Genomic DNA, 17,712 nt, shown 5'->3' on the forward strand with positions numbered 1-17,712 from the left:
GCGTCAGTCCCTCTGTTCCAGAGTCCCCCTGCCTGTTGTTGACACTGCACACTGATGGCTAAGTCATGCACAATAATGCCTGTGTGACTGTGACCAGGGCTGGGTCTAGGTCTGGGTGATCCCCCTGCCTCAATGGGGCCTGTCTGTCAGCTTCTCAAAACAAGCTAGGCTGGCTCAGCACAAAATAACTCGATAAACCTCTTACAAGCAAGATCATACTAAATGATAAGAGGATAACAGTTAATTGTATGGAGAAGTGGTTCCCAAACTGTTGGACGAGGAGTCAAATATACAAATACAAATATTTTTTTAAGGAACTCAGTCCAGATTTAAGGTGCCATTTGGAAATTGGGTAGTGCATCATCAGTTCTTCTTGACAAGTCAGTCATTGCAGACCTTAGAGAGTTATTTATAACTTGTCAGAAATGTCCAGATCAACTAGCCCATGTCTACGTTTTTATATTTAGTTTTTTTAGCCCATAGATATTGTTGTAATGTTTTGGTTACTCAAATATCACATGAATACACATTAGACATGGCAAAATGTATAGAATTGCTATAAAATGTGCTCCCTCTCCAGCCTCTAGGTCACCAGGCTGCTCGTTATGGCGCACACCTGTCACCATCGTTACACGCATTATGACACGCACCTGGACTCCATCCCCTCCTTGATTACCTGCCCTATTATATGTCACTTCCTTTGGTTCCTTCCCCAGGCGTCATTGTTTCTGTTTCATGTCTGTGTGCTGTTCGAGTTTCTTGTTCCGTTTATTTATTAAAACACTCACTCCCTGAACTTGCTTCCCAACTCTCAGCGTACGTCGGTACAAAAACTGCAAGTAGAATTGCAGGAAATAAGCTTTAAAGCTAAAAATTCACTCCATCATAGAAATAGACATGGTGCGCGCACAGGTGGTAGATGTTCCCCAATGCAGGACGGGGGGACAGGGGGACGGGGACGGGGGGAGGTTTGGGAACCCCTGGTATAGATGAATACGTCTAAGGAAACAATGTCATACAGAAAGAGCACTGCAACTTAGTGTAAATATACTTTACAGTATTAGACCACCATACAATCTAGAGCTAGGTTCCCCAACTGGCAGCCTGCAGGCTGAATTAATTTTAAGACATAAAAAACTGCAAAAACACCACGAAATTAGTTCCAAGTGATTTTAATTGAGGAAATCTGTTCCCAAGTATTTCCATGCATAATAGAGAGATGTGATCATATACAAATGTAAGCAAGGTTTGAAATTATTATGTTTTAGTCAAAAATGATATCTGTTTGGGCTTCTTGCGGTCAATTTGTAGTGTAGAAAGTATTTGTAACTACTGTATGTTCTGGCCCCATGACCATCCGCTCAAGAGAAAAATCGGCCTGCGGCTGAATCTAGCTGATGATCCCTGATCTAGAGAATCACAAAAATACAGTACAACAAAAATCTAGGGCTTCAATTCATGCCCTCATTTTTCCCTTGTTGGTCCCATGAGCAGCAGAGAGTAGATGGGGGCCGGAGCTAGGGCCCTGTACTGACTACTGACAGCCAGGGCAAGGCACAGGAGAGGGCAAGGACGAGTGGAGGGCGAGAGGGCAGGGAGACCAAGTGATTCATCATCTTCCCCTACAGAACACAGCTAGGGCCTTTTAACCCTGCAGGCAGTCAGCACACACATACAGACAGACACACACAAACAAACACACACATGCAGGAGATGGACGGCTTGTCTCAACCTCACACTGCATGTGGTAGCTACTGGGAGGACTGTTTAGTTTAACCCATCATTATGTGGCCCTTTTAAAGTGACTATAATTAAGCTATAGATGACTATAAATAAGGTATAGATGACTATAAATATGCTATAGATGACTATCAATAAGCTTCAATGTATTTGAACACAAAGCTGAGGGGTACAGTAGTTTATGGTCATTGGGTTAAACCACTGAGTCAATCAGTAATGTAGAAGAGTGTATTCTTACCATACAGTTCATGGCAAAGTGGTTGTGCTGGGTCTGCAGCTCCCCGGCATGCTGGTGGTTCCCTCCTATCTCTGTGTAGCTGGTCAGGAACAGGCCCTTGTTGTGCATGATCCAGTCAAACATCTGTGGACGGAGCGATACACACACAGCCATGGGCACACAAACACGCACGCAGGCAGGCACAAGCACACAGAAGAAGATCTCTATTAGCAGGTATTGTATCTTACAGCTCTGGGGGGGTGAGAGAGAGAGAGAGAGAGAGAGAGAGAGAGAGAGAGAGAGAGAGAGAGACAGACAGACAGACAGACAGACAGACATAGAGAGAGAGGGGGTGGCGCTGGGCTAAAGGCTGAGGACATGGATGTTTGGACACTCAGGAAGGCAGATGGAATGACTCCACTCCACTGTATTGAACTGTGTGTCAGCCTGACCCTAGTGTCATGTTGTCATACTGCCTAGACTCGTGATGTCGCCACTGGGAACGCCAGACAGCTGGTCGAGGTTCGTATCATCCTGGAGTGACCTCTAGCTAGCATGACAAGAAACCTCAGCGTGACAGCAACCATTTCAACTTGACCTCTGAGACATGCTTTAATAACCGGGGACAATAATAACATGCCTGGGGAGGAAGGGGAAGAGGATGAGGTGGTGGTGTAGGAAGAGGAGGAAGAAGAGGAGGTGGTGGTGGGGAGATGTAATTAAAGCTTTGCTCTGACTAACTGACAAACATGTTTGTTTCCACAGCAGGGAGGCATCACATCACCATCTGGCTGATGGCTGCATGACATCCATATAACTGTAGCTGGGTCTATGCACACTGACAGGCTATGGGCCATTACAGTATACTACAACAAGCACCATTACTCCTGCAGCTACTTATCCCATTCTGTTTGCTATGAAGTAATATTCTCAGTGCAAATCCAGACTTCACTGGTGAGCTTGGGATGCTTTCTTTCTAGTTATGCTAGGATGAGAGATATGGACCAAAATGTGAATCCTTTGAATAGAAACAAGCCTTGTTCTATTAACACAAAAGTGAAAGTAGTGTGTAGTTAGTTCATAACATACCTTCTCTGCATCCTGCTCAAACAGCCGCAGCTGGAAGCACTGGTCCAGTTTCAGCTTGCGCATGTGCCACAGCTGCTGCAGGTGTTGGCGTGTGCCATGCAACTTGTCCAGCAGGGCACTCACTTTTGGCACCAGGTTGTGGGCATCTGGGTGGCCTGTGAGCCCATCGTTAGCATCCGTTCCCCCGCCGCCGTGGTTAGTGTAGCCTCCAGGGGTGACACTGCCCTGCTGAAGCCTCTGGAGCAGCCTGCGTCCCTGTGTGTCCAACTCCTCCACCGAGGCCTTGGTGGCCCTCTTCTTGAGCGAGGCGTGTTCCTCCATGAGGCGCCGTGCACCCTCCAGGTCGCGAGGAAGGTCACGCTGCGCCAGGGTCTCCTGCAGCTCCTCCTGCCTCGCCAAAGCCCGGGCGGCATCACCGGCGAAGTCCTCGAAGGCCACGCGCACCTCGATCCACTCGTCGTGGTCGTACTCCAGGCTGCCCTCGAAGTCTGACGTCAGCTGGGAGGGGTCCACCACCTTGGTCAGGCCCTCGAGAGACACCATGACCGTCTGGAGGAAGAGGGAGGGTTCAGACACTAATATAAACAGCAGTCTGTGAGGAAGGTATGGAAGGAGATCCGAGAAGTAGAATGTCATCCTAAGACACATAGACGTCATTCTTATTCTATGGGAGAGGCCCAATGAAATTACACCCTGATGCATGAGACGCCTGAGATGCAGATATCATTATTAATGACTATCATATTACTAAACCAGTTGAATAGATTCTGTTATCAAAATTCTATAACCAACATAATTAAACATGGATTATGAGGAGTGGTCAACAACAGATCTATTACGTCCAATGTTCACTTGAAAAGGTGGGCAAAAACCTTCCAGGAATTTTAGCTGCAGCCATGTTACCAGTCATAACACATAAAATCCCTATGAGATAACATCAACACATGCAGTATCCACAGCTCTTTAAAGCCCATTCATGTGTATGTTGTGTATTCTTTAGCAGTGGGCTCTGACTAACACCAATCTGGATGTCCCTAATCAGACTGCCCTCTTTACTGAGACTCTGCTCTCTCTGAGGCCCAAATATCCTTGTTCCACTCTAAATAGGTCAGAACTAAATTTAACAGCACCAGCTTCCTACCCACACGGGAATCTCTCTGTCACAGCTTTAATATCACTTTCCAATTCCACAAACCACTTCCTAGGGCTCATAACGACATCCTGGAACACTTGTACACAACTTTAAATTCAATTTGAAGGCAAACAATTAATTTGAAGAAAAACAAATAAAAACATTCACATTGCAAACTAATTTCCTCATGCATTACAACTCCAGAGACTACAAACATATTCTCAGTATAGCCTAAAGATGATTAAGATATCAAATCTCCTCAGTCACTTTTGGGAAAAGATCCACATCTGAGAATCGATTCAAAGTGGTTGAGTCATAATACTATAGTAGCATTCTCAGAACCCATAAGGCAATCTCGCGCTAGGTAGCTCGCTCGCTCGCTCAAATGATTCTGTATGAATGTCATCACAAGAGACAATCCACGGTGGACCTACCTCAAATTCAAACTTGGAGCTCCCGAAATTGGTCCTCTGTTTCTGCCAGAAGTTGTCTGGTTTGATGATGAGGGCGACGTGGATGCAGGAAGGGAAGGACTCCTGCAGGATCTTCAGAAGAGGCTTGATGCTGTCCCACTTAGAGCCTCGCATGTCAACGATGACCGTGAAGCCATGTCTGCTCACCTCCTCACTGAGACAAACCAAGACAACAACCACAAGCAGCCATGAAATTCCCAAATCACCACTCAAATATTTTGTTTACTTCCGTGACAAAAAAACTATTGTTAATATTCAATTGAAAATGAAATGGGTGGTGAAAATCTCTTTCACCAGGTGCCTCAGAAGAAAGGAAACGTTGAGATGCTCAATGACTCCGCTTACCAAAAGTGTCCCGTTGCAAAAGTACCATAAAAGGATATCCCCAGTGTTTAAGGCTTAACGTGAGTGTCTCACAGCGCAGAAGGAGGCCCTGTGCTCTGAACTAAATCACTATGACTTCACTCTCGGAAAAGACCAGCCCACCCGTCTCCCCGAGAGAAACAATAAGAAAACAGTGGGAGAGAACGAGTGAACTGGAGAGAGAGCCAAATACAAAGTGAGAGAGAGATAAAGTGAGAGCGAGAGTTTGTTTGTGTGTATAAAAGAGAGAGTGTAAAACTGCCCTCCCGCTGAGTGGACAGCACAGACAGTCTCGCCGAGGTAACGTTCCACTAGCAACTCCGCTAGCCAACCGCCCACGCCTCCCACGTCCTAGTCCAGACCGACGCCCCTTCCCTCCGGATGCCACCCGCACCAGATCCCCTACACTGTTTTCCTAACCACTAGTCAGCCTCTAGGCTAGTATCCAATAACACTGAAAACAGACAGAGAAGAGGAGAAGCTTGCCTGCAGCTAAACAGCACAGAGAGAGAGAGCGAAAAGGAGATCTGGCCTGAGAATATCTATCTGCAGTTAGTTATTAGTAAGTGACCCACTCTGCTCTGCTCTGCCTGCCTGCCTGGCTGGCCTCATCAGCCCCTACAGAGAGAGGCCCAGGGGGAGTCTAACCTACATACAGCCCTGGACTGCACTGCACTACACTATAAACACGCACATGCGCACACACACACACGCATAGAGACAGACACGCAAATGCATACAGACACACACAGACACACACACACTGTATACTGAGTAAACTATGTCAACAGTCAGTGGTAAAGTGGTAACGGTACTGCACCAGGCTGAGGGTTGGAGTATAATATTCTCTCTAACGCTGCACAGGGAGGTGGCTGCTTAAAAGGAAGAGTCTATTTCAAATAAAGCAGAGAGGGAAATCACGGTTGGGGAGGAGTTGAATTTGAAAACACACAGCGATACACAGGTGGTAGTCTGGGGAGGGTTGCCTCGTTCACGCTGGACTCCAATAGAATGTGACACGGAGGAGAGTCAACAAGCTTTTTTTCATTATCCAACTTTCAGAGTTAACACTGTGTTTGTGTGTGTGGGTGCGTGCGTGTGTGTGTGTGGGTGCGTGCGTGTGTGTGTGTGTGTGTGGGTGCGTGCGTGTGTATGTGTAGTGCAGGGAAAGGAGGCCGGGCTGGGTTCAACAGTGTGTTCAGTTATCATTTATGTATAAGAAACAGTACCTGGGGATACCAGCGAGGTAAGCTATGAGTCTGCGGAGGTCCTCTGTTCGTATTCTGTCATGGTTACTCCTGGCTGGGAAGGTAAGGACGGGACCCCCGCGTCTATCTCGGCCACCTGGGGAACACATGAACCAGGACCATGAGAAACACACAACAACGGACAACCACTAAACAGGGATTTACAAATCCTGCTAGTTGTCCTCACCTTTTACAGTATAATGGACTCTTATCGTAATACCGGCAACTGAAGAATGCATTACTATTTTACAATAATAGGAGTACTTTGAGGTAAAATCCCGCATTATATTTATAGCTGTTTACAGCATACTTTATAGCTTTTAGTTAGTGGCAAGACTAAGTCATGAGTCTTGACATGACTAACTCATGTCAGCAGTAAGTCACAGCAGGTCAGGGTCATGGCACGGTTCACACAGAGACCTCCACTCACAGCTTAGCTGAAGCTACATCTCCCTGTAGAGGAAGCCTTGCCTGCCTGATGTTTCCCTGTGTTGTGTTGTAGGCTGTTGTTCCCACCATAATGTGCTGCCTATTCCCAGTGCTCTGCTGTAAATGTAGAGCTGCAGTGAATCATGTGAGGTCGTTTGTGTGTGTGTGTGTGTGTGTGTGTGTGTGTGGTGTGTGTGTGTGTGTGTGTGTGTGTGTGTGTGTGTGTGTGTGTGTGTGTGTGTGTGTGTGTGTGTGTGTGTGTGTGTGTGTGTGCGTGCGTGCGTGCGTGCGTGCGTGCGTGCGTGCGTGCGTGTGTATTCCCATGACATTCTACAGACCATATAGAATGGTAAACACCATGGATCAGAGACATTGTGTTTCTCACCTGATATGAAGGCAACCTTTTCTTTAAGGATGGGCAGAACGTCTATGGCCTTCATCTCCTCATTTCGATGAAACCCTGAAATAAACAGGGAAATGCAGTCAGTCAGAACAGCAAATCAGACCATCAAGGTTTAGTTTTGGATTGAAGTTGACTTGATAACATGACGTCAGTCAATCAGTCATGTTCTCATCACTACTAATACACAACCAGCTTTGGGTTAGGACTGAAAAAGTTCAGAGCCACAGAGTACCAGTCTGTTAAAAATCAGTCTCTGATGTTGACCCAGTTCCAGCAGCAGAACCCTGACATGAGATGAAACCCGCCATCTCTTTGTCATTACAACCCTATGACAGGTTGAACTCTTGAGAAGGCCTAATATGAATTCAGGATGGTGACAACCACTAAGAACAACAAAAATAGACCATAGAAGTTATGAGCATTATCATGAACAGAGTGGTTAAATCCTTAATGTACAACCAAGCAGTCAAAGCAGTGACTAGATAGATAGCATCATAGCTATAGCTCTGGACTTAACTCATATACTCACCAGATGGCTTACACTCAATATAGAGAGCAACCCACACGTGTATGTACAACCACACACACACCTTTACACTGTGTCATAGCATCATAGCACAGCCTGTACATTTTCTTATTTTTAATTTAACCTTTAGTCAGTTAAGAACAAATTCTTATTTACAATGACAGCCTAGGGAGCAGTGGGTTAACTGCCTTGTTCAGGGGCAGAACGACAGATTTTTTTACTTTGTCAGCTCGGGGATTCAATCTAGCAACCTTTCGGTTACTGGCCCAACACTCTAACCACTAGGCTACCTACCGCCCCAAATAAGACAGAGTAAATCCTGTAGTCATTCAGTGTAGTAGTAGTGGGGGAGAGAGAGAGCGAGCGAGAGGAGAGGGAAAATGAGAGAGAGAGAGGTAGGGAGCGAGAGAGAGGTCTATTTCAAATAAAGCAGAGAGGGAAATCACGGTTGGGGAGGAGTTGAATTTGAAAACACACAGCGATACACAGGTGGTAGTCTGGGGAGGGTTGCCTCGTTCATGCTGGACTCCAATAGAATGTGACACGGAGGAGAGTCATCAAGCTGGTTTTCATTATCCAACTTTCAGAGTTAATGCTGTGTGTGTTTGTGTGTGTGTGTGTGTGTGTGTGTGTGTGTGTGTGTGTATAGTGGAGGGAAAGGAAGCTCCGAGGCCTATGCTCTTACTCTGAATATTTTATGGACATGCTAATAGGCAGTAGCTAGGTTTTATCTCCTGCAAAGCTGCAACGTAATATACTGTATTTCCCACTCACTGTTCCACCCCATGGGGAGAGATGGTTTGTGTCCCAAATGGCACCCTATTCTACATGGGGTCTGGTCAAAAATACTGCAATAAATAGGGGATAGGGTGCCATTTTGGATGCATTCATGGTCATATTACCATATCAAACCACTCCTCGTAGTCTCAAACTGCAGTCCCCTGTCCCCAACCCACTTTGTCACAGCTCAATGGATTTGTTGTTGTTGCAATTATCCAAAATTGATCATTCATTTTACTGTAACATAAAATCCAACTTTCACAAGGCATTGCATGATATGATTAATAGCATCCTATCAAAAAAAGATGGCCGAGTCAATGAGTGTGAATGCCGATTAAAAGTACTAGTTCATTCTGAGATGAGGTTAAAACAGTTGCCAGAGACGGACAGAAAAAAGTATGAATCACTCTGTCTTGATAATGTATTAACAATCACTCTGTCTTGATAATGTATTAACAATCACTCTGTCTTGATAATGTATTAACAATCACTCTGTCTTGATAATGTATTAACAATCACTCTGTCTTGATAATGTATTAACAATCACTCTGTCTTGATAATGTATTAACAATCACTCTGTCTTGATAATGTATTAACAATCACTCTGTCTTGATAATGTATTAACAATCACTCTGTCTTGATAATGTATTAACAATCACTCTGCCAATCACTCTGCCTTCCCTGTAGCTCAGTTGGTAGAGCATGGTGTTTGCAACGCCAGGGTTGTGGGTTCGATTCCCACGGGGGGCCAGCACAGAAGAAAAAAAAAAAATGTATGAACATGTATGCATTCAATACTGTAAGTCGCTCTGGATAAGAGCGTCTGCTACAATGACTAAAATGTAAATGTAAATAATGCATGAATAATCACTTTGTCTTGATAATGTATGAATAATCACTCTGTCTTGATAATGTATGAATAATCACTCTGTCTTGATAATGCATGAATAATCACTCTGTCTTGATAATGTATTAACAATCACTCTGTCTTGATAATGCATGAATAATCACTCTGTCTTGATAATGCATGAATAATCACTCAGTGTGCTGTCATGTACCCTTTGAAAACAACTGCATAGAAACGGCTTTGTACAATTCTGGCCTACTACTGTGCCTCGATGGAGAGAAAACCTGTTTAAACGGGAATGGATAATGCCAGGTGAGGCCAAGGGAAGGTCCTTTTAGGATGCCGCTCTCATCATTCTGTAAGATCTGTTCTTGAGGTAACATGTAGTACAGAGTACTGCAGTTTATACTCAGATGCGTTCGTTTCTGGGCGTTTTGCCCTGTGTTTGAGGCATGTTTGCCTTTGTGGGCTAATGAGTTGATTTAATCTATTGCTATTGGCCAAATTCGTTATGTTTTAATGAAGTTATGTATTTTCCCCTAACCAGTGTTACCATTTTCCTCATCTGTCTGTTGTATATTTTGTCAATATAACACTGGATCCAGTCCTCTCTGTCACCTCCACTCTAGGCTTAGGCTACACTCTTAGAAAAAAAGGTGCTATCCAGAACCAAAAAGGGCTATGAAGAACCCTTTTGTAAACCTTTTTTTTAAGAGTATACAACCAATTACACCTGATCTACTGACTGTTGTAACTGTTGTAACTGTGAAACATCTATTGCTTCAGGCAACCAGCTGGGACAGAGACCATTCGAGAGGGACAGGGGAGGTAAAATGCTTCTATAATCGTTGTATTGTATTAGTGTGTCTGTGTGTACCCTCATCCAAAGAGCAGACACCATAGGTGGGTGAACCTCAGGGCTGTGTGTGTGTGTGTGTGTGTGTGTGTGTGTGTGTGTGTGTGTGTGTGTGTGTGTGTGTGTGTGTGTGTGTGTGTGTGTGTGTGTGTGTGTGTGTGTGTGTGTGTGTGTGTGTCAAGTTCAGAATATGAGCAGCATATTGCTCTGATCAAACTAAGGAGGAGAGGTGTGAGCATGACAACAATACCACCAGAGCTGTTAAAGCTGTCTCCCTCCCTCCCCCCTCCTTATCGTCCAACTCCCTTCCATGATCTGACACACGCATGTCAGCCCAGTCTAAACATTCCTGCAGCAGCATGTGAGTGTAGACCTGTGTGTGTGGTACAGTAACACAGGGCATGGGCCCCACTGGAAACACAACTCCTCTGTTCCCCCCCCCCCCCCCCTCTCTCCCCGTCTCTCTCTCTCTCTCCCCCCACCTCTCTCTTTATCTCTCTCTCTCTCTGGTGTTTTTATGTAACAGCCTGATAATGGCCCACATCCAACACTGATCTCCACTGCACTGCTAGAGGCACCGAGAAGGGTCAGCACCACACACACACACACACACACACACACACACACACACTGCTAGAAGTACAGATCAGGGTCAGCAGGGAGAGGCAGAATTCCACTATGTTTGTCTCAGACAATGCTCCACCTAGAAGACAGGCCAGACACACCTTGTTTAGTGGTTGTTGTGTGTTTCTCATGCTGGTTCCTGTGTTATCCAGGTGGCCAGAAGTAATCGTGAATATGAACAGATGCCCTCCGCAGAAGCATAGCCTACCTCACTGGCATCCCCAGGTACACACACACACACCTCACACAGTGATCTGCACGCAGTGTGGTGCAATAAGTCACTTCTGAACCAGAACATGTAGAATCATCAAATTAGCCCAAGCAATTGAAGCATATGAGCTTATATAGGATTTTCACTGCAAGGCCTACATGTTCAGCCTGTTTTACATGAGTACAAACACCAATATCCCAGCACCTTCACTGCAATATCCCTCCATACAGTAATTGGTGAACAATCCTTATAACCCAGGCAGAACCACGCAGCCTTCATTTACAAGTCTGCCAAGCATGAAATGAAGGTTGTCAATCACTCATCCTTGATAATGCATTAATAATGAGGGTAATCCATTCTACTCACTCAGTGTGCTGTCGTGTGCCCTTTGAAAACAAATGGCATAGAAACGGCTTTCTACAATATAGTCCTACTACTGTAGTGCCTCGGAGAGAAGAGAAGGAAACACTACTTGTGCTATCAAATCAAGCTTTATTTGTCACGTGACCCGAATACAACATGTGTAGACTTTACCGTGAAATGTTTACTTACAAGTCCTTAACCAACAGTGCAGTTCAAGAAAGAGTTAAGAAAATATTTACCAAATAAACTAAAGTAAAAAATAATAAAAAGTAACAATAAAATAACAATAACGAGGCTACATACAGGGGGTACCGAGTCAGTGTGCAGGGGTACAGGTTAGAGGTAATTTGTACATGTAGGTAGGGGTGAAGTGACTATGCATAGATGATAAACAGCAAATAGCAGCAGTGTATAAAACAAATGGGGGGGGGGTTAATGTAAATAGTGGCCATTTGATTAATTGTTCAGCAGTCTTATGGCTTGGGGGTAGAAGCTGTTAAGGAGCCTTTTGGTCCTAGACTTGGCGCTCCGGTACCGCTTGCCCTGCGGTAGCAGAGAAAACAGTCTATGACTTGGGTGACTGGAGTCTCTGACCATTTTTTGGGCTTTCCTCTGACACCGCCTAGTATATACAGTGGCAAGAAAAAGTATGTGAACCCTTTGGCATTACCTGGATTTCTGCATAAATTGGTCATAAAATTTGATCTGATCTTCATCTAAGTCACAACAATAGACAAACACAGTCTGCTTAAACTAATAACACACAAACAATTATATGTTTTCATGTCTTTATTGAACACACTGTGTAAACATTCACAGTGCAGGATGGGAAAAGTATGTGAACCCTTGGATTTAATAACAGGTTGACCCTCCTTTGGCAGCAATAACCTCAACCAAACGTTTTCTGTAGTTGAGGATCAGACCTGCACAACGGTCAGGATGAATTTTGGACCATTCACCTTTACAAAACTGTTTTAGTTGAGCAATATTCTTGGGATGTCTGGTGTGAACTGCTCTCTTGAGGTCATGCCATAGCAAGGTTTTTTTTGGACAGCAGTGGCTTCTTCCGTGGTGTCCTCACATGAACACTATTCTTATTTAGTGTTTTACCTATCGTAGACTCATCAACAAAGATGTTAGCATGTTGCAGAGTTTTCTGTAAGTCTTTAGCTGACACTCTAGGATTCTTCTTAACCTCATTGAGCATTCTGCGCTGTGCTCTTGCAGTCATCTTTGCAGGACGGCCAATCCTAGGGAGAGTAGCAACAGTTCTGAACTTTCTCCATTTATAGACAATTTGTCTTACCGTGGGCTGATGGACATCAAGGCTTTTAGAGATACTTTTGTAACCCTTTCCAGGTTTATGCAAGTCAACAATTCTTAATATTAGGTCTTCTGAGATATCTTTAGTTCGAGGCATGGTTCACATCAGGCAATGCTTCTTGTGAATAGCAAACTCAAATTTTGTGAGTGTTTTTTATAGGGCAGGGCAGCTCTAACAAACATCTCCAATCTCGTTTCATTGATTGGACTCCAGGTTAGCTGACTCCTGACTAATTAGCTTTGGAGAAGCCATTAGCCTTAGGCTTCACATATTTTTTCCAGCCTACACTGCGAATGTTTAAATTATGTATTCAATATAGACAAGAAAAATACAATGATTTGTGTGTTATTAGTTTAAGCACACTGTGTATGTCTATTGTTGTGACTTAGATGAAGATCAGATCAAATTGTATGACCAATTGATGCCGAAATACAGGTAATTCCAAAGGGTTCACATACTTTTTCTTACCACTGTAGGTCCTGGATGGCAGGAAGCTTGGCCCCAGTGATGTACTGATGTACTGGATGTACACTACCCTCTGTCGCGCCTTACGGTCAGATGCCGAGCAGTTGCCATACCAGGCGGTGATGCAATCAGATCAGAAATATTCTGTTCAAACAATGTAACGAACAACTTAATCACATGACTTATTCATGGAGTCTGATCTACTTCAGGAGATGGCAGTTGCTGCATCATATTGACATCAACCATTCATTGGCAGGAAATGAATGGCTCAACAGAACCATGATGGTGATGATAGGAAGGCGGTGCAGCATTTGAAGCTGTCGATGTGATGCCTTACAATAGATGATGTTTCACAATGCACACACAATGTTCACTTGAGCTATGGTGTGGTGTTGGCTGATGTAGCTAATAACAGTGTTGTCCTCAAGTCACTAAACGTCATGTGAGGCAGGTAAATCGTGACTTGAGTCATGGTTTGAAGGATATACATTCCTTCCTTTGTCTCAGCTAGGGTTCATTCCCCCCACCCACACATCGCAGCAGTGGAGGTATTGCACAAGCTGAAAAATATGCTACCGGATTCTGGGTACATTATCATGTAAAAAAATGGTGCTCCCTCCCGTAGATAGAATTACAATGTCAATTATGAGGGAGCAGAAGGAGTGCCACTGCCGACAGATTTACTGAATGAATAAAACTAAAATCCTTATAGCCACACAGTCTGATGAAAGCAGCACTGTGCAGAATACAGACACACTCCACCAATACCTCGGCATCCTGTACACAAGTTCCTCTATATCTGTTTTATTATGTGGATATATATCACTTCGGGAGCTCTTGGAGAAATTGAAAAAGTAGAACTGTCACACCAACAGTATGACCGGGTGTATGGACAAATGGAACAAGAGTATGACCGGGTGTAAGGACAAATGGAACAACAGTATGACCGGGTGTATGGACAAATGGAACAACAGTATGACCGGGTGTATGGACAAATGGAACAACAGTATGACCGGGTGTATGGACAAATGGAACAACAGTATGACCGGGTGTATGGACAAATGGAACAACAGTATGACCGGGTGTATGGACAAATGGAACAACAGTATGACCGGGTGTATGGACAAATGGAACAACAGTATGACCGGGTGTATGGACAAATGGAACAACAGTATGACCGGGTGTATGGACAAATGGAACAACAGTATGACCGGGTGTATGGACAAATGGAACAACAGTATGACCGGGTGTATGGACAAATGGAACAACAGTATGACCGGATGTATGGACAAATGGAACAACAGTATGACCGGGTGTATGGACAAATGGAACAACAGTATGACCGGGTGTATGGACAAATGGAACAACAGTATGACCGGGTGTATGGACAAATGGAACAACAGTATGACCGGGTGTATGGACAAATGGAACAACAGTATGACCGGGTGTATGGACAAATGGAACAACAGTAGCTTGAACAGGAAATAAAGTCCACCAGCTCCAGCTCTTTGAGAAGACATGCATAAATAAAATATGAATTTAGAGAGGTTTTGGACCCACAACACTGCGTATAGTACTACACTAAGTTGTCCATGTCTGCCTCCCAAATGGCACCTCATTCCCTTCATAATGCACTACCTTTGACCCTCAGAATGGGAAGTTGCCCTGTGCTGTGCCTGGTCTGATCTACTGAAGCAAACATAGAGCTAGGCCAGCAGCTCTCTCTAGTCTAAAGCCTGTAGCCTCACAGTAACCTCTCTCTCTCACCGGGCACCAGGCATGGTGTAACAAACATAGAGCTAGGCCAGCAGCTCTCTCTAGTCTAAAGCCTGTAGCCTCACAGTAACCTCTCTCTCACCAGGCACCAGGCATGGTGTAAGGAAAGTATGTCAATCCCCTCTTCAGTCAGTTTAACAGCACTTTACTTACAAGGACCACAGACAGACAGCAAGACCAGCTGCTTCACATGGTTGTCCCCAAATGGCACCCTATCTCCTTTATAGTGCACTACTTTTGACCAGGGCTCATGCAGTTCATTATATAGGGAATAGGGTGCCATTTGGGCCGGAGACTTTTAGCCTCTCAGAGGACTGACTTCCACACCAGTGTGATAGTACACAAGTCCTCACTCTCCCCAGTTAGTCATGTTCTACATAGTGCTCTGCCCCGAATAGGATGTTTTGTGGATGACCTTGTGGATGACCTATGCTGCTACAAGGAGCAAAAGGGTTTAAGTAAGTAAGTAGCTTGAAAAAGCCAAGCACAGGTCAAGTAAGTTCATTTTGGGCTAGAGGAGGAGGGTAAAACCAATCAATAAGGACATTCTGGACAGAATAATTTAGCAGCTAAGGCAGGCCTACTACTTCCCCAGCCCCGATGTTATACAGTAGCTAAGCCCCCAAACAGTGAACAAACAAATGGAATTAAATGGTTCATCCACCACTTCCCTTATTCATACTAAATGCATTTCCTGCCCTGGTGCAAATGTATGGGGATGATTTCTGATGAGGCGAATCAGACCCAGCGTTCCTGGCCACAGCCGCAGGACCAGGATGTAGAGCTTGTCTGTTTCCCAAATGGCACCCTATCCTTACATAGTGCACATTTTTGACCAGAGCCCTATAAACGAGTGCACTGTATAGAGAATAGGGTGCCATTTGGGGTGCAGACCCTTGTGGAAAGCCATGGTTAGGGCTGTGATGGGAGCCATTCTTCACAGCTGTGTCATGCAATCAGCTCAGCTTGACTCTGGAGCACTTCAAATCCAAAGGAAGTGTGGGTGTTTCTCTTCACCCTGCAGCTCCAGTCACAGAGGCCTGAGACACTCTAATCTCATTTGGATGGAGAGGGAAACTTTGCCTGTATGCTGTGTGCTTTCGCCTGGCTCTGCTCTGCGCAGCACCGACACCCTTTTTCTGGGGGTTTAAGTATAGTATTTCCTCTGAGTAAACGATGTGCCACTTTCTTTTGCCAGTTTTTGAGACTCTAAATAAGCAGAAGGCAGAACAGAAACAGGGCACAGTCCTGAGTGACCAGGTCTCTCAACGTTACAGAACGTGTCACTGCTGTTTTCTGATCCGGTTCTGCCGTTAGTACTTAGCAGACCTGGGTTGAACATTTTATTTTATTTGATTTATATTATATTTTAGGTGCGCTTGATTGAGCTTACCAGACACGCTGGGTGGGCACTGGCAGGGTTTGGATTTAAGGTGAAATCGTAGGTATATAAACGGATACATTCTTAAATCCAGGTGTCATGCTGTGCTTTCTGAATATTGTTGGACCAGTCATAGACGATTAAAGACCAATTACATGGTGCTGTTGATATGTTGTTTTCCATCTCTCCAGTGTGACAACCTACACTATAATACCAACAGTCTCATGTTCCATTAGTGCCAGGGGGAGCGATGAGACCAAACAACTAAAGAGCTGTACGACCTTCACAGACAGTTGGAAGAGACCCAGCCTTTCTCAGTTCAACAGATTCACAATCTCTTTCATTGTGCTGTTGCAGCTTCTTTAAGACAATGTTACTAAATGAAAAACACTAGGCTAGGCGTCTTCAATACTGTGTTGTACTACGTAGAGAAATTCACAGCTGTGTTCTTACAGTTTTTTATTAAAACACCACTCTGCCATATAAAACATCATTGTAATCAGTATGTTAATGTATTTTCCGTGCATCACCCCAAAAAGCCTATAAACTAGTGAAATGACCCTTTTCTCCCTCCCTGCTTTTAAAGGTAGTGTTGTGGCCATCTGTCGACTGATCCCTCTCTTACACAGACACTTCCAATACTGTCCTCACCTCGTTTATTTTACTGCACCCTCTCCCTCTATCGACCGGGGCATTGTTAACTCTACCATTGGCCTCTCCATGGGCAACGGGGTGTTCACCCTTTGATCCATCCCTCTATATCTCTTCTATGAGCCTGGTTCACAAATCACAAGTGCAATCCAAAGACAACGTGTAATGTTGAACACTAAGCTATAGTCTACAGGTTAACACTTGGCCTGTACAGGAAGGAGAATGTAGCATGTGTCCGTTCTCCGTCCCATACAGGGCAAGGCCAACACTAGACTATACCTTACATCTGTTCCCCCATCTTCTCTAGTATCCCACCTCCACCCGACAACAAGCTCTCACAGAGGACTGTTATGATGAGACAGAGGCAGGGCAAGGTGATATGGGACAGACAGGAGACCAGGGCACTGTCCCAAATTGCACCCTATTCTCTATATAGTGCACTACTTTTGACCAGGGATGTAGCCCATTGGGATGTAGCCCAGGGCTGTAATGAGAAGCACCTGGAAGAAGAAGTGGCAGGTTGAGATGGTGGAGATTTACAGTAGACCCTGATCTCATTCCGTAGCTCTCTCTCAGCCATCTTCATGACAAATGGCCTTAATTTTCTCCTGTCCCCTAGGAGGGTGGAGCCAGGAGCGCCACACATTCTTCTGCATTTATTATCTCACCACTGGTCACAGGTGCATCCCAAATGGTACCTCCAATTCCTATACAGTACACTATATAGCGCTCTGGTCAAAAGTAGTGCACTATGTAGGGAATAGGGTGCCAGTTGGGATGCACCTGTGACCAGTGGTGAGATAATAAATGCAGAA

At 44.7% G+C, this 17,712-nt stretch overlaps 1 protein-coding gene across 4 annotated transcripts in view; it reads right to left on the reverse strand.

The window, feature by feature from the left end:
- Positions 1 to 17,712, reverse strand: part of LOC106605411 (triple functional domain protein) — a 134,776-nt gene that overhangs the window by 71,147 nt on the left and 45,917 nt on the right. For all 4 annotated transcript variants that reach the window (XM_014201021.3, XM_014201019.3, XM_014201020.3 and 1 more), the window contains 5 exons: positions 7,076 to 7,150; positions 6,244 to 6,358; positions 4,613 to 4,805; positions 3,047 to 3,595; positions 1,979 to 2,101 (listed from right to left, as the gene is read on the reverse strand). In XM_014201021.3, the coding sequence (XP_014056496.1) occupies positions 1,979 to 2,101; positions 3,047 to 3,595; positions 4,613 to 4,805; positions 6,244 to 6,358; positions 7,076 to 7,150 (1,055 nt within the window). The remainder of the gene's footprint in view (positions 1 to 1,978; positions 2,102 to 3,046; positions 3,596 to 4,612; positions 4,806 to 6,243; positions 6,359 to 7,075; positions 7,151 to 17,712) is intronic.

This window comes from Salmo salar, chromosome 05 (genome assembly GCF_965601325.2).
Source record: "Salmo salar chromosome 05, fSalSal1, whole genome shotgun sequence".
Lineage (NCBI taxonomy): Eukaryota > Metazoa > Chordata > Actinopteri > Salmoniformes > Salmonidae > Salmo > Salmo salar.